The sequence below is a fragment of the Bison bison genome, unplaced genomic scaffold (genome assembly GCF_000754665.1).
Source record: "Bison bison bison isolate TAMUID 2011002044 unplaced genomic scaffold, Bison_UMD1.0 scf7180017864066, whole genome shotgun sequence".
NCBI classification, from domain to species: Eukaryota; Metazoa; Chordata; class Mammalia; order Artiodactyla; family Bovidae; genus Bison; species Bison bison.
The window spans coordinates 7,254,588-7,278,179 of NW_011494638.1; the positions used below are offsets into that span (position 1 = coordinate 7,254,588).

Genomic DNA, 23,592 nt, shown 5'->3' on the forward strand with positions numbered 1-23,592 from the left:
CATCCCCATTAAAGACAGCAATTCCTGAAGCTTAGCCCCTCCGTAGTCTAGAGCTCTATGCAGGCCAGAGGTTTGAGTTCTTGTGGATAAAGCCACTGGGCCAGGGAACACCCACTTTTCAATCTTGGTAGAATATTAATATTTCTCTGTAAGACCAAATCACATGAATAACAGTCATAAAATAAACATAAATAGGACTTTACTGGTGGTCCAGTGGTTAAGATCCACCTGCCAATGCAGGGGACACAGGCTCAATCCCTGGTCCAGGAAGATGCTACATGTCTTGGGACTTCTAAGCCTGTGTGCCGCCACAACTACTGAGTTCACGCACCCTAGAGCCTGTGTTCTGCAGCAAAAGAAACCACTGCAATGAGAAGCCAGTGCACCGCAGCTGGAGAGCATCCCCCCCTTACGCAACCAGAGAAAGCCTGCACGCAGCAACGAAGACCCAATGGAGCCCAAAAAAATACAAATAAACTTCCAAGTGGCATTGTGCTTTTTGCTTTACAGAGCCCTTATTTAATCTTCACAAAACCATGAATGGGCTTTAAATTTCTATTAACTGGCTCTATGAGCCATGGACGGAGGAGCCTGGTGGGCTGTAGTCCATGGGGTCTCGAAGAGTCGGACACGACTGAGTGACTTCACTTTCACTTTTCACTTTCATGCATTGGAGAAGGAAATGGCAACCCACTCCAGTGTTCTTGCCTGGAGAATCCCAGGGACGGGGGAGCCTGGTGGGCTGCCATCTATGGGGTCTCACAGAGTTGGACACGACTGAAGCGACTTAGCAGCAGCAGCAGCATGATACAGGTGAGGACACCAAGGTGTGGGAAGATTAAGTGATACACGTGAGGTTGTCAGCTGGTGATTAGTGAGACAATCCGTGTGCCCAGCAGGTGGCACACAGAAGGCACTGGTTCAGTCAATAGTCAACAAGTGACCTGGGACTCACACCCAGCCTTGGCTACTGTGAACCTGGCTTCCCTGCAAATGGCCAGGCCACATTCCGTGAACCTCCCTGTAGCCCCCACACCTCCGGGGCACCCGGCTGTGCCTATGTCACTGTGCGAGTGAGAGCTGGGATTGAGCTTTCAAGTATCACGTCTTTGTTCTGCAGATGTGAAATTTATGTCTTAAAATTCCAAGAAGGAAAATAATGGCATTTTATTTCATTGGCTCTTTAAAATATGCTCTGTTCCAAAAGGTTGAATCTATAAACATTACTGGAAATGTGGGAATGGATGCCAGAAATTCCTAGGCTTCGTGTCTGCCTGGGCCAGGATATGGCTGCTGCTCCTGTAGATTATGGGTTAAGAAATATTGCTATTAGACACTTGTTGGAAATTTTAAGCCCCTTGAAAAATATGACTCCATTAGGAGAATCTTGTCAGGAGACACCCAGGCAGCATTTACATTTTTCGATCGATCTCTCTTTTGTGGCATGGCCAGAAGCCCAACCACTGAGCACTTTCAATATTTTTCTGTTTTTCCAACTTCCAGTTGGATTCATCTCTGGAGTATCTTGAAATTTCCTGAAGCGGTCCTCCCCTGAAATGGACCACAGGATTAAAAAGGCCAACAGAAAAAAAAAAAAAAAATTTCCAGTCTGGGTTTTAATGCTTCCAGTAATGAACTGGAGGTGGATTATGTACATCTCAGTTACGGGAGGGAAAATATAAGGCACATTTCATTGGTAAATCAAGTGTTCCTATGAAGCCAGAGCAGAGCCTGGCGAATGAAATGTTTATATGACTCTTGTGTTACCTGTCCTCTTTTCCTGAGAATCAGGACAGATTTTGAACCTGAAACAGACTGTTGAAAAGGTATGCTAAGGGACTATAAGATTATAATTCTTTCTAATCTTAGTTTTCTGGATAATGATTATGATGATGACAACTACCATGGCATGGCAAGGGTAAAGGATCCACTTGGGGTGGTAATTTAGTGAAGGTTTCATGCTCTCTCCAAAAGCAAATACCCAAAAACCCAGAACCCAACTGATTGAACCCAAAATAACCTGACAAAGACTTTCTTGAATTAACTTGAGGTGCTAATTACACCATTTGATTGTATCCACATTACATGATCCAAAAGAAATGACTGCTTATATTAAATATGTCTATAAAGAAAAGTGCATTGGGGCTTCCCTGGTGGTCCAGGGACTCCATTCTGTTAATGCAGGGGGCCCAGGTTTGATCCCTGTCAGGGAACTAGATCCTACAAGCTGCAATGAAGATTTGAGGATCCCTCTTGCCACAAGCAAGACCCAGTGCAACCAAATAAATAAAATTTTAAAGTGCATTGGGGGTGGAGGAGGGAAAGGAAAGATGAACCTAGGAGTTGAAAGTCCAAGGAGACCTAGAGGTAACCCCCCTTTTATAGGTTGGTAAATCCAAGGGCATCATTTGAGGCAGTGATATAAACAGGAACTTCTGTCTCTGTGGAAAGGAACCAGCTAGGCACCCTACAGTTCCCTGTTTGCTCAACAACCTCCCACGGGAAACGCAACTCATGTTTTCTTGGCAATGAAGAACTGTTAAATGTAGGTAAAATCACAAGGGCCCTGAAATGCCTGTCTAAGGTCTTTGGCCACATTAGAAATTATCTTAGCTTTGACTTCATGTGTTTTAGAAAATAAATACTAAGCAAAAGCTCAGCTGTTTGATCAGGGTATGACTTAAGGAAGAATCTGCATCACTGCAGATTTAAGTGTACAAAGAGGAGGCTGGCTGAGATGTTATAGCTGTGGGACTCAGTGTGCCTCATGTGAGTTTTATACACAAGTTTTATACAGAGGAAAATCTTACTGTCTAGTAGACGGGAGTGAAGGTTCCCTCCTTCCAGCCTCACAGTCACTGCCAAAATAGCATCAGGTATGCCTGATCTTAAGCTTGAAGGTGGCAAAGGTGTGCCAAGACCTAAATAGTGAACAGCACAGGTGCGGGCTGGAAGGGAGCAGCCTCGGTTAAGACACAGTGTTCCTAAACTGCCTGCATTTTGGCTGACAGATGCTCCCAGCTGGCTGGGGTGCAAGTCTGTAACTTGCAAAGCAGCCTGGAAAGATGGTTTTGCTTGCCAAAACCAAAGCAAGTAGGAAGCTAGCAGACAGAGCTAAGGGATTTGGTGCATTTTGCTGACTGGTTTTAATCCCCTGCCTACTCTGGGAACTCAAACTGGGCCCAAGAAGGCTTGTTTGATTATTTTCGTTTCATCCATCTGAGTAGAGTAGGTCTGGATTATGGAGTAAGAATCCTGTTGCTGCAATAGCACCCCTCAATTCACCTTTACATAGAAGTTTTGATCAAAATGATTTGATAAAAGTGGTTTTCAAAATGTGGTCCCTGGGTCAGCAGCATCACCATCAACTCAAAACTTGTTAGAAATGTAAATTCTTGGGCCCCATCCCAGTCCTACTGAATCAGAAATGCCAGAAGTGGGCCAGTAAGTTCTCCAGGTGATTCTGGAGCACGTTAAAGTGGGAGAACCACCTCTTTAGACCAAGCCAATCAAGCGAACTACAGATCATGAGAACTGGCGGGATAGAGCTACATGTGCAGGAGCGGCGGGAGCAGGGAGAGATGTAATAGAAAGTGGTGGCCACTGTCCTGATGGCCATTTGTATAAAACCAGGGTGCTGGGACTTCCCTGGTGGTCCCGTGGCTAAGACCCCAAGCTACCAATGCAGGGGGCGCAGGTCCAACCCCTGCTCAGGGAACCAGGTCCTACATGACACAAGACCCTGCATGCCAAATTAAGAGCCAGCACAGCTAAACAAATACATACTTAAAACCAAAGTGCTTTCCTCTCTGAAGCCCACATGAGGGAAGACTTGCCAGGGAAAAGGAATGTGAGGAGAGAAGCTGGTGAGATCCAGGAAAGTTCCTTAGAGTCTGTTGCCTTTAACAAGGCCTCAGGTGAATGGGTGGCTCCCTGCCCAAAGGAAGGAGCTGTTGCTTCTCACCCAGCACTGCTCTAGTTTGTACACGAGTCTCCTGATCACACTCAAAAGTTCTTTATCATTCTACAGACATGGAGAGACTAGACAATGGAGGTGGGCAAGAGGGAGGGGAAGAGTGGGCTGCAGCAGCCCCGTTATGGGGTTCAGCAGAGAGAACTATTCCACCACTGAGGATCATGTCAGAGAGTCTTGCCAAGAGTCAGAGATTCCTTAAAAGCCACTAGTTCACATCAACAGATGAAGAAGCTGTGGTACATATATACAGTGGAATGCTACTCAGCCATAAAAAGAACACATTTGCGTTGTAGTGAGGTAGATGAGCCTAGAGCTTGTTATACAGAGTGAAGTAAGTCAGAAAGAGAACGACAAACATTGCTTATTAATGCATATATATGGGATCTAGAAAAATGGTACTGACGAACCTATTTGCAGAGCAGGAATAGAGATGCAGATGTAGAAAATGGAAAACTTGTGGGCACAGCAGAGGAAGGAGAGAGTGGGATGGACTGGGAGAGCAGGGCTGACATACATACACTCCCATGCAGGGGACAGACAGCTGGCTAGAAGCTGCCGCGCAGAACAGGGAGCAGAGCCTGGCGCTCTGCGGTGACCTAGACGGGTGGGCTGGGGGCGAGGGGGCAGAGGCTCAAGGCGGAGGAGGTATGTGTGCACACAGAGCTGATTCACGCTGTGGTGCGGCAGAAACCAGCACGACACTGGGAAGCAATTATTCTCCAGTTAAAAACAAATGGAAAGAGTCACTAGTTCGGCCACCATGAGACGAAAACTGCTTCATCGCCACCGTCACGGCGCCACCATGTCCATCATCAGGCTACAGCTGACCGAGCAGCCCGCTACGTGCCTGGAACCACGGTAGATGTTTTATTTAAACTCCCTCTAGTCCTCCCAGCAACGCTGCAAGTTTGGTGGTATTAAACCAGTGTACAGATAAGCAAAATGCAGCCCAGAGAAGGTAAGAAGCAGGTCCAGTATCAGCAGGGGTGAGACAGGATTCTCACCCTTCTCTGGTATATGACACAGTCACTTTACAATACTCCGGTCCGTGGTTTCCATCTGCTCTGTGACTAAATACTTCCAGGGACAAGGTGCTTCTTCCATCCTAGGGCAGTTCATCTTTAGGCTACTGGGATGGTTTTTTATCAGTGGCAAAATCTACTTCCTGGCAGAGTTCACTCCCTTGTCTTAAAGCCAGCCGGTGACTCCACAGGACACAGCCAACTCCTTTTCCCCTATTGATAACTCTATCGGCACAGAGTTCCATGAATCTTTACTTCTTTCAACTAAAAAGCTGGTTTCTTTCCTCCTCTTCTGTTCTAGAAAGGCAGACAGGCTCTTATTTTAAAGCTTTGACAGCCTGTATTCATAAACAAACATCTACACCTCACAGAATGCTGGGATGGTACTCCTTACGTTTCTAATGACTCTTTGAGCCACTGTGTTTACGGACCTATTTTTGCTCTCAGAGAGCAAAATAGGTCACAGAGTGATTCAGTCGCAGGGTGGAAGGGAACCCCTTTTCTAGTGTTTCCAGGATAAGGCCTTTGACATCAACTTAGCTGTACTTTTCGAGATGCCAACCTAGAGCCTCACAGGCCTGGGGCTGGATGAGGCTGGGTGGCCACATGTGGGTGCAAAACTCATCTTGAGAATCATCCACAGATGATGCCCCAAGTTCTTGAACCCTGGTGTGACTGATGGAGATGGAGGTCACAAGGCTCACTCACAGGAGGTGGCACTCTTACCCGGCAGCACCCTGGTCTGGGACCTTGAGGAAATCCAAGCTCTCCAGCGCCTGTGATGCTCGGTCCGAGCCGATGGACTGCTGCTGTGGCAAAGGCGGGCGTGCCATGGACGTGTACAGGCTCTTCTGATTTGACCTCTGGTTTCCAGCAGCATAGGGATATGGCACAAACTGGTTTTTAATGACTCCATTCTGATGCAATCCTAGAAAGAGGAAAACAGAAGAAAACAAAGCTGAAAATTTCTGATCCTGTGCTAAAAGGCTCTTCAAACTTTTCCCCTCTATTAGCCAAGAGTAAGTTACTTAGCTTTGCCAGGCCTCAGTTTCCTCATCTAAGGGCATAACTGCTAACATCATATATTGTGAAGAACAGACCCAAGACATCGTAAACTGCCTGGCAATGTGTGGAACACAGCAGACTCTCACGTGTGCTTGTTGAACTTGACATTAGAACTACCAGATGTTCAGGGTTTCAAAGCCGACAAAGAAAGGTAAGCTTCTGACTAGTTGGAAGGCACATTTTTGGGTCTAAGAAAAATGACGAGGTTATGATTCAAAAGGGCTGGCAGGCAGCTGTTTAAACACCTGGACATCCCTTTTCAAGGAGTCAGTCCTGGGTGCACTCTGTGAGAGCCAGTCATGGGAGACGGAGAGAGGAGTCCACACAGGCAGGGGAAATGTGGCCACTGGTTGGATTAATCTGAACAGAGCAAGCTCTCCTAGTCAAATGACTGCTCCTAGTCAAGATCACATTATCTGGTGAGTGATGGATTACGGTGCTGCGCTCCACACCGCACACCTTGCCTGAAAGGGGAGCTGTTGCTCTGATCACACTATCCAGTGAGTGATGGATTACGGTGCTGCGCTCCACACCGCACACCTTGCCTGAAAGGGGAGCTGTTGTTCTGCGTTATGGATGCAGAAGCCCTTTCCTCTTCTCTCACTGACAGGTTTGGGCAAGAATGAAGGGGAACAAGGCTCCCCAAGGCACACCCACCACAAAACCTCTTCCATCCCAATTAAGAGAACAACTCTTCAGTACCAGTGGGATGACACTTAGTTTATAGCCTGCCTCTGATAGCTACTTGACCTTGAGCAAGACACTTGATCTTTCAGAATGTCAGTTCAGTTCAGTTGCTCAGTTGTGTCCGCCTCTTTGCGATCCCATGAATCGCAGCATGCCAGGCTTCCCTGTCCATCACCAACTCCCGGAGTCCACCCAATGCCATCCAACCATCTCATCCTCTGTCATTCCCTTCTCCTCCTGCCCTCAATCTTTCCCAGCATCAGGGTCTTTTCAAATGAGTCAGCTCTTCGTACCAGGTGGCCAAAGTATTGGAGTTTCAGCTTCAGCATCAGTCCTTCCAATGAATATTCAGGACTGATCTCCTTTAGGATGGACTGTCAATTTCTTCATTAAAGAAACAAGGAGCTTGGTGAGACCCCACTTGCTGCCCAAGTCACCAAGGACAGCCAAGGGCATCCAGAGTGGGACATATTCTAGGGCCATGACACTCAAAGAAGGTCCCACAGATGGGCTGCTCTGTGCCTCCCATGAACTAGCTACCCTTGTAAGTTCAGAAATTAACAGCCAGCATTTAGAAATGTTCACAGACATATATCATGTCTGCTGAATCTAATAAGAAATTTTGGCTTGTATTTTGATTGCTTTTAAAATCCTAGTAGTTTTTATTATATCTTACAAAAGTATAGTTTGTGATGGGTTAAAAATTAAGGGAAAAAAACAACACAAAAAACGAAACCAAAGCTAAAAAAACCCCCTAGCCTTTGATCCTTCACCACAGAAAGTATAAGTACTGACATAAGGGACTTGGGTCTAATTGCCTCATTTTATTGATGAAGAAACTGTCATGTACAGAGGTTGGGGGCTGTGCTCAAGGTCAGGTAGTTGGTCTGAGGCGACTCGGGCCAGTGTAGTTGAGGCAAATGAACTTTCCAGGTGGTCTGGCCAAGGTTTTGCATGAGTGGCTGGAGCATAAGTAGTAACACAATACTACATGGTTCTCTTAGGTTCTTTTGTGCTTGGATTTTCTTTAAGAATAAAGGCAGAGAGGAGGAAAGACAGCCGGGCCAGGCGGGATGGGGACTCCAAGAGAGATGAGAATTGGCTTCTCACTGATAGGCACCGTTGTCCATACTTAAGCACGCCACTATGCGATTCCAGGGCAGGAGACTAAAGAAATGCTTCCTACTGCTTATTTTGGGTGCTGCTACAAACAGATTGCCTTGTCTGGCATGATCTGAGTCAAGCGTGGTCCAAAGATGACCCTTTTAAGACCTACAACCCTAAACTTATGAACATCAAACTTTCTGGAGGCAGTTTCTTATTAACAGAATTGTGAGGGATGGAAAAACACTTGTGAATTTAGAGAGCACACTTCCAGTACTAAACAGATTTTAAAGGGTAAAACCTCTTACATTTATTTGGGTTTGACTTGCATGCTATATGTTTATCAGTTAAACAATGAGAAAAATGTAACATAAGATCTAAAAATTTTTTGGTATCAATTTTGCAATTCTCTCAGATATTACTTTATTTTTTGGAGCCAACCTCCTAGATCCTATTTGACTAAGAATAAAGACTTTCTGTTTCTTCATTCAGCTGTTAACTGATGCAAAGCATTGTCAACGTTTGGCTGGAGCTGGGTAGTGATGGTGGGGTTATACCTGCAAACTCCAGTTTCCATTAAGGCAGCATTCTACGTCTTAAAAACTGATGACATTCTGGTTGCCATGGGCAGTGAACTCTTCTTCCTATTACTGATGTAGGAAGCCTTTCCTAAGGAAGTAATTCTTTCAGGTAATGAAATGCAAATCGCTAACTTAGCTACAGTGTGGTCTCACTGGTTCATACACAAGTTCCGTGAATTTTAGGGTCACAGATAGGGCCATCATGTTGGGAGGAGGACATCTGACACTGAAACGGCTCATGGCTGGCTACTATGTTGTCATCTGTTGGCTAATGCGTTTCTTCCTCGATGCATTTTACTCATCTGGGTCTCGCCTACAGCGCATGCTAGGCTCACCTGGTGGCAGAGGGGCAGCTCTCATCGGGTAGTTGGCATTGTGAGTCCTGCTGGAATAATCTCTGCTTTGAATCGTATTCCTTCGGGTAGGACCTGAAATAAGCCAGCAAGATAAGGTTCAGATCAGTGCTATTGGCTGGTTTTTATGGCTCCTGATGAATTTTTGCTGGTGGAAAACTTTTGAGAAGTTTGGAAGGCAGGTCTCCATGGGATCTATAGGAGACTGGTTGCAGGGTAGACAGGCTATGTGAGGGGCATGTTGTCCTGGCAGCAACTGGACGGGAGGGGCCGGAGGACACATTGACAGAGGGAGAGATTTGAAATGTCCGAGACAATGGCTTTACAAAGAATTATTAATAAGCATACAAAGGGGTTTCTACTGTTGTTGACTTTGCGAAGAGACAGATGGGTCCAGTGAATGTTCGCACTCATGTTCTGGCCACAGAGCACAGAAGCTGAGGCTGTGTTAGCTGCATACCATGGTCCCTGGAGTGGACACCGCAGCTCCCCGACCTCTGCTGTCGTCCAGAGCCTTCCTTACCAGAGTTTGTGCTCTATAGTCTTTGAAGGAAACACAGAGATGCTGAAGGGGAGAAGCAGACTGGCACCCTTGACACAGATGTGCAAGCATCAGAAAACAAGCAGTGCTAAATGGAGCCCTGTGGGGTTAGAATGAGGCCCGGGGAGGCGGGGCGACTGGGGGCCAGACGAGACCTCTGAAGAGACGCTGTGTTGGAAAGAACAACAGTCAATAGGGTCTCGAGTGGGACATGAAGGAGAGGACGATTAAGCCAGCTGGAACAGGGCTGCAGAGGAAACTCCTAGTAAAGAGAAGAGCAGGAAGTGGCAAGGGATGAACAGCACAAAGCAGAGGAGCTGGGTATCAGGTCCTGGGGTGAGGAGGGGAGGCCAGGTGTGGGGGTCCCCCTTCCTGCCCTCCCTGTCTCATGGAGATACGCTAAAACACCGTATTATACAATGGCTCACTTCGAGGCCCACAGAGCAGTGCTCTGACTCATCCTGCTGGTTATCCATAGCGCTCCTTGGCCCGGCCCTATGCCCTGGGGTCTGAGCCAGTGGACTGCTAGGCTTCTGCATTCCAGTCGGGTTTGGCCGTTTGGGAAGCACTGGCAGGAGACTGGAGTGCCAGAGGGGACAGGAGTTGGGGTACTTTTTTTCCCCCCAAATTTAAGTATTTAATTTACATTATTGTGTTAATTTCCGATGTACAGCAAAGTGATTCTGAGACATGTTCTTTTTTAGATTTCTGGGGTCTCCTCTACCTACATCCTTAGGGTTATAGTAGCATCTTGGTCTTCTCTGCCCGAGCCCCAACCCTGTTTCCTTCATCCGGCCCACGTCTCTGTAAAGAGTCCTTTTATGTAAAAGTCTCTTCAAAAATCCCACCTAAATGTGCTGTCTTCTGCAAGTACTCACTGATACTCAGACGTACACCATTTTCTGAGTGGCTACTTTTCTGTGCTGTATTAGTGAGTTATACAGTGCATGCCACTGGAGACAGAAGCCATAAAGGCCCATTTTATACTTGGCATACTCTTCACTGATCATACATGTGGACTGTATTCTGTAACAGTGGCATCTAAGAAAAAGAAGCCTAGGCCAGTAAAAGGAGTCAAACTACAGAGTGTGAGTTCGTGCGTGTGTGTCTCCTAATGAAACACTTTAAAGTGAGGAGGGAGAGATTAAACGTGACGCACTGTAAGAGTGAGCCCTTGTAAGGAGTTGGTAAGTGTGGTCAGCTGCTTTAACACAAAGGACGAAGTCTGTACTGTTGACAAGACTGGACTGGAAAGGGCTGGGAACGTAAAGCCAACAAACAGATTTGTTTTAAACATAATTAATACTGTAACGCCAGCAATACTACACGTAACTACTAAATGATTCAGAAAAGTTTAACCTGCCCATTTGCCCTGATGTTGGTTTAGTCTGAAACATTTCAATCAGAAGAAAACCCCAACCACAGGAAGCAGTCAAGGCACTAGTTCTTTGGCCCGCAGATCTGTGCAGTGTTATGAGCATTTGGTGGGAAAAGAGTTTAGCTTGGAGAGAGGGTGAGCAGGGGCCAGGCAGGGAGCCTAGCAGCCCAGCAGCGGCCCCACCCGTGGGGCCCGTGCACACTTACGGGAGTTTCTGGGCAGCCCGGGTCCGATGCTGACCTGCAGCACTTTGTTGCTGGGCTTGAGGATGGCCAGGTCGCCAAAGCCTTGGTGGAACTGCACTTGCCGGGAGCCCCCTGCACTCCAGGGACCCCAGTTCTCCTTTTTCAACTTGATTTCAAGCCTGTGACAAGTGTATATATTGGAATTAACAAAGGAAAGGAGAGAAGCAGGGAGAAAGTGGTATTCTTTCAGCTGGTAACCCCAGCCTGGAGTTGCTTTGTAAAAACAAGACAAGACCAGATCACGGGAACCAGTCCGGGGCCCAGTGGACGGGCACGATGCAGGCTGAGCCACCAACCAGAGGCGGAGCATTTGGGGGCCCAGTCCCTGGGAGGTAAGAGCTGGTAAGGGAGGTGCCTCAGTGTTGGAGCATGTCAAGTGGAGACAGGTGGGGACAGAAGGGAAGGCCACCCTCCAGGCCACACCTGCGGTGCTGCCTCACCGTGTCCTCTCTGATTGCCCAGGTCTGTGTGTGAGGAGGACTGAGAGATGCCAGGCAGAGAGCTCAGTCTCCTTTGCACAGAATGAGGCTAGTATTTTTAAGGTTTTTTTTTTTTTTTTTAATTATTTTTTAAACTGTTTTTTTATACTGGGGTAACTCAGCCATACATATACATGTATCCATTCTTCCCCAGACTCCCGTCCCATCTAGGCTGAGAATGTGGCTACTATTTAATTAAGTTCTATTCCTTCACCTTCACCCCCACCCCAGGGAGGAAAAGACACTAGCAACCAATATCCAAATAAAAGGGAAGTTTACTCATAAATGCAAAACTCCCCAGCCAGTTTTTTTTTATTTCCTATGTTGCCCATATGCCTACATAATGCAATTCCATATTCTGCTTTTTTAACCTTGTATTTTTATTTTGTAAGACAGAAAAACCATAATTGCCAGTAGCTGCCTATTCTTTTGAGCAGCTTGGCTTATACATATTCTTACTTTTTTTGAGTTACTCCCTTATCACAAATTCTCAGACAAAAATAACTGCCCCTGGTACTCATGGCCAAATTGTTGTTTGAAAAAGCTGTAATGACTTCATTCTACTTCTAGTGTCTATTTCACTTCAAGCACAGCAGCATGAGTTATGCTAAGTCCCCCACTCCTGGAACGAAGGCTTTACTTTGGCCCCTTGCTTGTGAGTAGGAAGAGTGGAGGGTATCCTCGTTTCATAGATGGGGAAACTGAAGAAGAAGAAAAAGCCAAATAAATCACTTGGCAAACATGAGCCTAGAAGTTCAACAGTCTGCCAGTGTCCGGTACATGAGACGATGTTATTAAAGTAAATGAAAGTGAGCCCAGACACAAGACACTGGCCATCCACAGCCCAGTCTCCAAATGCCGCACCAGCCAGCTGTATCATGCACTCATCTTGGGGACTTAAGCCCCAATCACTTTCTTCTGCTTCAGCCTTACACTACTTCTACCTGCTCTGCAAAATAAAATATTCCTTCATCGGTAAGATATAAAAATCTGCCTTTCTTGGCCTCACATTGGTGACCTTTGCCCAAGGGATAAAATATACCAGTCAATGAAGTCATCTCACAGAAATGCAAAAGTAACCTTCCCAAAGTCCATGGCAACCACCCTGACTGTCCTCTGCAGGCCCTAGAGCTCCTTAGAGCCACCCAAGCCAGTCAGACCCCACCCCTACTCTGCAGTGGACCCCAGCAGTGAGATCAAGGCCCCAGACCCCAACTTACGTGTTGCTAAATTTCAGAGGTAGTTGCTTCTGGGTTTTTTCCTCGTAACGCTTTGCTAAGAGGCTCAAGAACTCAGTTTTGAAGACAGATTCAAGCAAACTGTCATATTCTTGCTCATGAAGAATAAAAAGGTCATCCTGCATAGTACTGCAAAGAGATTGTAAAGACTCAATGAAAGTTGCAGTTTTGTTGATTCCATGATTTTTTTCACCCTTTTTTTAATCCTGTAAGATAGCACTAAATTTCTACCATCTTCCTCTGCTACTGAAAATCTTTAAAATAGAACACAACAATGAAGTACAAAAATAAAATCCCTAATATATGCTTTTAAAAGAGGTTTATAGTCTACCAACAGCATGATCAAAATATTCTCTCACATGACTTTTAAAATCAGGAAATTAAGGACAATTTAGTCTGTATTTTAAAAAAATCCATTTTCAAATTCAACTTCTATGTTCTTAAAATCATAAAAATCCAGAATGTTATGAATGTGGTAAAAAAGGGACAATTCCCCATAAGTCCCAAGTCAGCAGAATTTAGGATATGGTTGCAGCTACTGTAATACATCCTAACTTGAAGAACCATAAGCTCCGTTATCAAAAGAGAAGCCAAAGTCCTACGCTTCATAGGCATGAGTTGGGAGCCTTCAGGTATTCGGTGCTCTGCTAATACTGCCTGCCAGATGCATAAACAGATCAAACTGCAGAGAAATGAGAGACAGGTGTACACACAGCAAGTACAGTCCCTACCTTCAGGGTGGGTCAGGGAAAGGACATGCCTTTGTGGGAGTTCCTTGTTTGGACAGGGTAGGGCTGATGGGGAAAATTCATACCCACAGTGGATGTTAGGAGCTGCAGGAAGAATGGAAGAGAGAGGCTGAGGGGCAAAGCCAGTTCCGGGGAATATATTTAGTGGTAAGGGGACTGATTAGATAGTTCCTCTCCAGGCCCAGCCAGAGTTTGTGGAAATCAGAACACATATACACTTGAGAATTTTCCTTCCTTAGTTGCTAGATGTATTGCTCAATTGCTCAGCTGAAAGAGGCCACCACCCCCAAGGCTTCATTATATACAACCCTACCATTACCTCCTAGCAACACTGTCATACATCTAAGACAATCCCGCCAAGAATGATGTCTCGTTAGGGACAGTAAGTGTTTTTCCAGGTACTAAAAACAAGTGAACTCACTTCAGTAAACTGACCACAGAGGTTAAATTTTAATCTCTCCAAGTGCAGGAAACACCAATGACATGGTTCTGTCAGTGACACAGGAGCTGTTCCTGTGTCCTGCACAGGGGGCCCAGGACCAGGGCATCAGTAGGCTTACTGTGCTGTGACATGGCCAGACAGTGAGGCAAGTACAGAGGACTGGGGTAGAAAGAATCTCTGAGAGTGGGGAGCCTTCTTCCATGGGGTCTGATCCAACTAAACAGCAACAGGGCTTCCCTGGTGGCTCCGAAGGTAAAGAATCTGCCTGCAATGTGGGAGACCTGGATTCGATCCCTGGTTGGAAAGATCCCCTGGAGGAGGGCATGGCAACTTACTTCAGTGTTCTTGCCTGGAAAATCCCAAGGACAGAGGAGCATGGCGGGCAACAGTCCATGGGGTCGCAAAGAGTCGGACACAACTGACTGACTAAGCTTACAAAACAGCAACTCCTGTGGTCTCTCTGTTCAGTCACAGGAATATGACAAGGTGGGGATGGGCAGTCCATGGGACCAGAAGTCTTTCTTGAGTAGAGAGAGCCTTTGTGGATGATCCTGGGCTTGTTAGGACCTTCTCTCTCTGTTCCAAGGCAGGGAGCTGATGACTTGTACCTTATCAAGCCAGTAGCTACAGCCACAGCTCCTCACTGTAAAACCTCAGCCCCTCAGTCTTTCTACAGGAGAAAAAATGTATAAGGTAGGACCACAATACAGTTGGATTGCAAAGGCACAGTATGACAGCACTCATAACTACAGGGAGGAATGGAGTAGACGAGCAGCAAGATACCCTCACCAGGGAAGAGGAGCCTGGCCCTTCACATCCTGCTTACTGAAGACCAGTAGACCAAACAGCTCTTCCTGGATGTGAAGTCAGAACACTTTACAGGCATGTTGGGACACATAATGGCCATTTGGGTGCAGCATGTGGTCATTACTATTACCTCAAAGTGTTTCCAAATTTAAGAAAAAGCAATTCAGGGCCAACATGACAGTTCTACAGTGCCTGGGAGCCAGGCGTCTACTCCTCCTCCTTACAGGTATGATCAGAAAGTCATACAAGTCATTTCTGCTTGCACCTCATTGGCCAGCATATGTCACATGGTCACACCTAGCTTCAGGGAGCCTGGGAAATGTAGTCCTTGGTTGGGCTGTCAGCTATTATCATGTAAAGGAGAGAATGGGTATTACAGGCCAGCTTAGAGTTTCCACTCCACCTCCTTGTTCACAGATTTACCCAACTTTGGAGCTGGAATCTTTTCTGAGAACAGTATACCTCAGAAGGTGCGGCCACAGCACGTCTATCATCTTCCTGTTTCTAGGTAGATGAAAACTCTGGAATTGTTTTAATTACTTCAACGACAGCAATTCCAAACTCCAAAAGGCACTTGTGTAAAAAGCTGCTCAAAACAACTCTCCCAAGTCATTTGGAATTAATGAAATAAAGTCCCAGCATCCTAGCACAGGGCTACGAAGACCTCTGTGTCAGGAAGGAGAGTGTACAGAGAGGGAAGAGGGGAAGAGGCGCCGATTTTTGGTGTATGGGGTGGAGTGAAACTCCCATTTCAGCTGCTGGATTCATGTCTGGGCATGTCCATTTGCCTGGCTGGCCTTTAGGCGGGACAGTGATTATTCGACTGGATTATTAAAGGAGTCCAACACAAGAAACCTTGAGTGATTTAATGTGTGCAGACTATTAGGAGTTTCATGATCATTAAGAAATAAAGCCAGCAGGGCAAAACATCAAGGTCAATTATCAGCATGAGTCTGGAAATGAGAAGAGACTGTTTGGACATTAGGACTTCAACCATCAAATTCAAGAGCTCCTCCCTTTGGTGACCGGAGTCAGAAAATCAGGAAATTCTCTTCACCCAAGCCAGAGCTTCAGCTCATTCCCCTTGCCTCAGCCCAGGTTCCTAGGTCTGAAAACAAAGCTTTTACACCTTGTTTTTTTTTCCCCTAAAATATCAGACTTATTTTTGGACTTCACCTCCGTCTTCTTCACAGGCTCAAGCTGCAATTCCTTACAGATGTTTGACGTAGGAGCCTATGTTGAAAGAAGCTTAACTAGTCCCTGGTTTGGCTCTTGACTGGTTCTTTATCCTGTTTTTGTGGCTTATTGTTGTACTGCTGACCACACTAGAAATGCTTGGTTTACTCCCTTAACCAAATCTTCTTCATAAAAATGTTAGTTACAAAACCCTGGGTAAAGTTTTAAAGGAGTTTTTTCTTTTTTTTTCTTAAGTTGAAAAGGCAATTTCAGCTAGGATGGCCCCTGCTTTTATTTAAAGTCTCAAAAAGAAATGTTTCCTGCTTACGAAATAGATGCTCCTTTAAAAACATTTTTATTTATTTATTTAGGCTGTGCTGAGGCTGAGCTGCAGCACTCAGGCTTTCTCTAGCTGCAGCATGCAGGGGCTTCTCTTGTTGTGGCAAATGGGCTTATTTGCATGTGGGATCTTAGTTCCTTGACCAGGGATCAAACCCGAGTTGCTTGCCTTACAAGGCAGATTTTTAACCCTAGACTACCAGGGAAGTCCCCAGTGCTCCTTTCAGTAAACTGAGAACTACAAAGGTAAAAATTAAAAGCAGAAGAAGACAAGCCTTATCCAGAACTCTACCACGCAGAGATACCAGTAGCACCAGTTTGGGAGCCTACTTAATTTCTCTGAGAAATGTAGATACATGAGGTGTCAGGCCTCCTGGGAAGAGCTTCACCCAACCACAGGGAAAAGGCTCAGTCCCATTTTTGTGTCCCAGGAATATCCTGGAAACCAATCTCTCGACACTTGTAAGCTGTGTGCCCCATGTTTACCCAGGGCATGCTCCTCCTTCCAGAATGCCCTGAGGCAGGGACTGTTTCTCACCCACTGCAAATCCAGAGTTGGATACGAGGTTGGTGGTCAGTCCAAAAATGAAGAAAACTTCCAGGTTTCCAGAGCTCAAAATCCATAGGAAGTCAAGATTTCAGGAAAGCATCAGATCAGCGGAGCAGATCCCAAGTGAAGGAGGCTGTTCTTATTGCCAGAGGGTTAGGACAATTAGGCAACGAACCATTTTTAGGCAAGAATGTCATGCCCAGGAGTGCTGGGGCCTGTCTAAAGACCACTCCTTCTAGGCTGACTTTCCTAGGATGTACAAGTACTGGAAATCTACTGACCCACGCAGGCAGCCCCGAGGCTTTTGATCTTAGGCCTCTGGGGGTCAGCTACAGGAAAGAGAGGACTACTAGAAGCTTCATCAGAGAGAGCTCCATATAGGAGATTTTGTTTCAAACCTCATCAGCTACAACAGGAAGGCAAAGAATACAGGCCATTGTACCTCCTGACCACTCTTCCAGCAAATTGAGTTTTTCAAATAAGAGCGAGACGAGGTCAGTTCCTCGATGGCTCAGCAGGAAAAGAATCCGCCTGCAATGCAGGAGAAACAGGAGACTCGGGTTTGATCCCTGGGGTGGGCAGAGGCCCTGAAGGAGGGCATGGCAACCTCCTCCAGTATTCTTGCCTGAAGAATCCCATGGACTGAGGAGCCTGGCAGGCTACAGTCCAAAGGGTTGCAGAGTTGGATACTAAGCAGCTAAGCACACACACACAGGTCAGTTCGGAATTTGGACAAGAAGCAGCTCTCGAAGGAGCCTTCAGAAATGATGCTTGGCCTTCTATCAGCAGTCCCCCCAAAGCCTTGGAAATATGCCCCAAAGGCATCAGACATCAGGAGTGTGTCACCTCCTGATATTCTCACCATGTCTCCATGAAGGCAGAAATGCAGGTTGTCAGGGTTCGGCCTTTTATTAGATAGGGAGTTTTCCTTTCCCTGTGAGTGACTGTTGTCATCACAGCTCTCCGAGCTATTGGGCCTAATCTATTTTTTTTTCTTGTAAGTTACAAAAAGTTTTTAAAAAATTTCAATTATAATTCAACTAGATATATTTCAGTACACTTATAAAAGGTAGAGACTTCTAAAAATATGATGTCTATTAAAGTATTAGGAAACACTTTTTATTATGGAAAATTTCAAGTATATCAAAAAGTAGAGAAGCAGAATGAACCACCACATGTCAGGAGGTTTCAACAATGATCAATCCACAGACAGTCAAATTCATCTGCAGTCTCATTCCCCCCACTTCCACACACCAGCTAGGTTATTTTACAGCAGAGTATAATCATATTTTATCATTAAACATTTCAGTGTCTATCTCTAAAAGATAAAGCCTTCTTAAATATAAATAACCACAATATCATTATCACACCTAAAGGAATAAACAGTAAATCCTTCATATAAAATATTTGCCACGTTCCCTGGTGGCTCTGACAGTAAAGAAGTCGCCTGCAATGCAGGAGAACTGAGTTCAATCCCTGGGTCAGGAAGATCCTCTAGAGAAGGGAATGACAATCCACTCCAGTATTCTTGCCTGCAGAATTCCATGGACAGAGGAGCCTGGCAGGCTACAGTCCATGGTCACAAAGAGTTGGACACAACTGAGCAACAAACACTCATAACACACTTGTAAAATATTTAGTTATTTTACATTTCCCCAAATTGTCCTGTATATTTTCTTGTATGGTTGGTTGGTTGGTTTGAATTGGCAGCTGTGAGCCAATTTGGCCTCCCCATAAGAGTTAGGGATGGGCTGAAAGATCAGGTTTGTAGGACACTTGGTAGTCTGAATTAGAAGAAGCCATTAGGTGTTCATTCTAGCCAACAGTCAAGAAGTAAGTCCCATAAAGTCTTCAAAACACACATTACAACTCTCTTCCCAAAGTGCAAGACAACTGTTCACATTTTTCTCTATACTAATACTGAAATATATTGAGAATACACGTGTACACACACCCACACAGATACGTTCTCCTGGTACCACAATCGATTTCTCCTCTATGTTTGATTCTGCACACTCTATCTGACTGCACTTCTAACTTGGTTTAGATTACTAGCCTATCCCAATGGCTGAAAGAAATGAGGCAATGGTTATTAATCCTGGCAAACTGGGGCTCAGTGACTGTCACACACAGAAATAACACCTTTAAATGACTCGGGCTCTTTTTCCCTCCTAGAGTCAGAACAAATTTCAGGCTAAGTACCTCATTTTATTACATCCTCCAATAAGGAAAGGCCACAAGGAAGCAAACGTCCAGACCATGAATACTAAAAAGAAAGTGGAAAAAGAATCTGATCTTAAACTGTGAGACACTATATCCCCAGAGGCTGTGAAAAAAGAAAAAGAGAGAGGGAAAAAACTTGAGTGTGAATATCCCACACCTTGGTAAGCCTCAGAGACTTGATCAACAAGACACTGAGTGTCAAAGTGCTAGATACACATGTAGATATACAACGATCAAGCGCTGCTTAAGGCCTCTGAGGGCTGCAGACACACGCAGGCAGTAGTAACAGTAAGAACAACACTCACTCTCAGAGTAGTGAGCGCTTGTGTCCCAGAGCTGTGACTCCTGGGCTTTCAACTGTCAAGTGTGCCCAGCACATTTTAGCTCACTCAACTTAGCCCAGGTATAAGCCCTTGTTCCCATGCAAGATAAAAAAAGAAGCTTCCACTTGCATTCCTTGGACCAGCAAGGGCAGTCTTGGGGCCCAGTAACCAGGAGAGTGTGGTCAGCAGGTTGTGGCCTGGTCAGCGAGCTGAATGATCAGAAACACCTTTGGGAAACTGGACAGTGCCTAGAGCGTGTCTGTGAAATCCATGGCACTGAGAATCACCTGAGGTGTGGCTGCAAAGAGCTGCTGATGAACATATCTGCTTACCAGTTCTACAGCATCTTGAACTGAAGTGTTTTAAACACTTAACGTCACTGCCCTGCCTGGCTCTTTATCAGGAAAATTGGGAACAGACAAAATCAGAAACCACAGTGACACAGGCAAGAACAGACACAACTTAAAATCTGCTTTGGATGATGGCACTGGAGCCAGGCTTTTCTAGCCTTGTAAAGCAGTTTTGTGCACAAAAACTCTGCTTTTGCCTAAGAGCAGCGATTTTGTGTTGTGTGTGGAATAAGAGTGTAGAGGAGTCCTAATTCCAAGAAGACATATCTGCAGGTTCTGGTTAATACAATGGCAGCCTGAAGCTTGCCCTGGCAGAAGTTGAGGCATCCTCAGAAGGGCCCCAGGGCATGACTCAAGGAGGAAGCCTCAAAGGGGCCTTTCTTCCTCTTTTCTTCGCCTTCTGTGGCCTGAGGATTTCCTCTCATCACAGGGAGGATTTGGGGAAGTCTCAGCATATGCAGGTCCTTGCCATTTTGTCCTTTATTGTGCCCATCTTTGTATGAAATGTTCCCTTGGTATTTCAAATGTTCTTAAAGAGATCTCTAGTCTTTCCCATTCTACTGTTTTCTGCTATTTCTTTGCATTATTCTCTTAAGAAGGCTTTCTTATCTCTCTTTGCTATTCTCTGAAACTCTGCATTAAGTTATTCAGTTTGGTGTATCTTTCCCTTTGTTCTTTGCCTTTTGTTTCTTTTCTTTTCTCAGCTATTTGTAAGGCCCCCTCAGACAACCAGTCAGCCTTCTTGCAATAAAGGACAGAAATGGTATGGACCTAATAGAAGCAGAAGAGATCAAGAAAAGGTAGCAAGGATACACAGAAGAACTCTACAAAAAAGTTCTTAATGACCCAGATAACCATGATGGTGTGGACATCCTGGAGTGTGAAGTCAAGTGGGCCTTAGGAAGATTACTACAAACAAAGCTAGTGAAAGTGATGGAATTCCAGCCGAGCTATTTCAAATCCTAAAAGATGATGCTGTGAAAGGGCTGCACTCATTATGCCAGCAAATTTGGAAAACTCAGCAGTGGCCACAGGACTGGAAAAGGTCCTTCATTCCAATTCCAAAGAAAGGCAATGCCAAAGAATGTTCAAATTACCATACAATTGCACTCATTTCATAAACCAGAGTGCTGATGAGAAGAGCAAGGGTGCCTACCTGTGAACCTGGAGTTGAAGGGAGCATTTGGCAATGACCCCAGGGTTACAGATTATGAAGACCAATTTGTATTCCCCCTCACCCCCGGGGGAATGAACAGGCAGAGGGGCCTCAAGAAGTCCAAAGATACTTCCTATCTAGGACAATCCAAGGTCACAGCAAACTTAAAGCAGCATTGATGACCTAGTGGCCACCTCTGCTCAGGCTTTTCCTGGTGAAATGGGTTAGGTCTTGATCAGGGGCAAGGTGGGCTTAGGGGCAGGACTCAAGAATGTTGACCCCCCCTTCAATATCAGCAATTATGCCCTGTTTGTTTCACAGACTACATTTTTTTCCCCTCAGATTTTATGGGAGCAAAGGATCTGAGTATCCTTTGACTAGAGGAACAGATCAGAAGGTAACTTTTTCTTGTGATTGTAGTACTCCCTGAGAGCCAAGAAGATCAGCTCTTCTTAGGGAAGAAGAGAAAACTGGGTTCTCTTCATCATCATTTTTACAACTGGGGAGCCTGACGGCGCCTCTCTCCAGGCGGTGTTTGGAATAGCAGATGGCAGCGTCGTGCAGAGGTGGGGCTCCCCTGTCCCCACCCTTGGCCACTTACCTGAGGGACACAGACAGGATCCTCTCCATCTCGATCCTCCGCTTCAGTACTTCCTTCACCAGGCCTTTGTCTGGACCCTGTTTGACCTTTTCTCGTCCAATCAAGTATAAGCATTTTGGAGTCAGAAGCAAGTCTCGCTTTACGCTCTGTAAGGACAGGTGTTTTAGAAAGTGTCAGAGTGACAGTAGTCTACACACAGGGCCTTGGTGACCAGGTGAAAGGAAGCCGCTTTAGGCAGTGAACTTTCACTACGATCGGATGGTGATTCCCTTTATCATCTAAGTCTTTCGAGAGCAAAAGAACATGTTGCTTATGATTGTTAGGTTGTCATATACAAAACTGCTGATACTTGACTCTCTTTAACTTATAAAAATGTTAGACTCATATGGATCCACCCAAGGGATCAGGGCAAACCAACATGCAGGATTACCCTACCAATGATCTGCTCCAGGATGTTTCTCATACAGGGATCCCTCAAGGGACCCTGCATATGTAATTTTTGTGAGTCCATTAAATTTTTACTTTTTAAAAGTGATACATTTTCATTTCAATGGTAATCCTTAAAAATCTAATATAAATGTACTGTGTTATATCCAAACAATACTGAGAGACTTAACATTCATGTTTGCATTCAAACCTGCCACCAGAGCAGCTAGCACCATATTCAGTTTGTAAGGAGTGATTTGGTTTTGGCAAAACAACATCATCCTTCTTCTGAAATTAATATCGTTCTTTCTTTATTTTTTCCCCAACCAAAAACCAAACAAGAAATAACTCACATAAAAAGCTCTTAATGGCCCATAATCTATTATGGCTTCAGATTTCAAAGGGTCAAAATTTTATTAGGCAAAAGAAAAAAGACAATGTCTAAAGAAAGAGGTTAAAAAAAAAAATCAGCTGTCCTCCAGTGGCTCTGTCAAAGCCCCGCATAGTCATTTGCCCAGGGAAAATGGATAAGAACACTTCACTTTATATTCTCAATCTTTTGATCCAATGAGTCTATTCCTAACAATTTACTCTAAAAGCATAAGTAGACAAATGCACAAAGCCATGTGAAAGAATGCTTACAGTATCCTTTTATTTATGATGGTTAAAAAAAAAAAAGTCATGAGAAGAGATTAATAAGAAACTGGCTCAAAATAATAGTGAAGGAAGTGTTGAATGGGATACTATGCAGCTAAACAAAACAATTTATACTGACATATCTATTAATATAGAAAGTTCTCCCTGGTGTATTTTAGGAGAAAACCAACACAGAACACAAACCAGCATGTAAGGTAGATTACAGTTTTGTAAAACTAAATATACAAATGTATGTCTGCATAAAAACGTTCTAAAGGATGCACACAAAAAGTGATTGTTTCTGGGTATAGGTGGCTATTTTTCTCTTGGCCTATCTGCATTTTCTACATTTATCTACAATGGACATGTTCTGTTTTTGGTAATCCCAAAAGCAAAATGATGAGTTATTTTTAAAACTAAGGAATCCGTTTGGTGACTCCCAGGGGTGGGCAGTCAGCACGTACCTTGAACCTCCTGTCATACTTGGTCACTGTGTCTGCAAAATCGATCTTCTCCCTCTTGCCCACAAACTGCTGGAGTTCCGGGTGCTCCTCCATCCCAATGTAGTCCCCAATGAAGTTCCTGTTAATACTGTTTCTCCGTCTCTCCTTCTTGTTCAACAGAAGGTTGGAGGCTGCAGTTCCCAAAAGGGCAGAGAAGGGAGAAGGATCAGTCCCCGACAAGGAGGAAAATGCTCCGTGTGGAAAGACACAGAGGAACTCTAAATGAATGCAAGGCTGCAATGCACAGTATGTGCAAAGTACAATGAACTTGTACCTTCATCTGAGCTCAAAAATATCCCTGAGATTAGGTAAATGAATGAAATAAAATGACTATAATACCCTCTTCTCTCATTTGGACATATTTCTTCCGGGCCACGAATTTCCTCCATGATTTCTGTATCACTCGCGCATACCCATCGTACTTTCGCTCCCTCATTTCTTCTAGAAGAAAGAGCTGTAAATAGAAAGAAGACAAGTGTGAGTCAGTTCACAGGACCTGAACATTACTTTCTTGGATATTTCAAGGACACTCAGTTTAGTCAAGGACACAATGGGAAGCAGCTTCTCAGACTCATAAACAAAGGTGAAAAAAAGGTGTTGCTTATGGTCACTATAACTTTTATATATAAATATACAGAGACA

The 23,592-nt window shown here is 45.0% G+C and overlaps 1 protein-coding gene across 4 annotated transcripts in view; it reads right to left on the bottom strand.

Moving 5' to 3' along the window:
• The window catches only part of MYO1E (myosin IE), a 221,232-nt gene that overhangs the window by 14,056 nt on the left and 183,584 nt on the right, over positions 1–23,592 (bottom strand). For all 4 annotated transcript variants that reach the window (XM_010836828.1, XM_010836830.1, XM_010836827.1 and 1 more), the window contains 7 exons: positions 23,290–23,404; positions 22,912–23,081; positions 21,386–21,531; positions 12,652–12,798; positions 10,914–11,071; positions 8,771–8,863; positions 5,725–5,926 (listed from right to left, as the gene is read on the bottom strand). In XM_010836828.1, the coding sequence (XP_010835130.1) occupies positions 5,725–5,926; positions 8,771–8,863; positions 10,914–11,071; positions 12,652–12,798; positions 21,386–21,531; positions 22,912–23,081; positions 23,290–23,404 (1,031 nt within the window). The remainder of the gene's footprint in view (positions 1–5,724; positions 5,927–8,770; positions 8,864–10,913; positions 11,072–12,651; positions 12,799–21,385; positions 21,532–22,911; positions 23,082–23,289; positions 23,405–23,592) is intronic.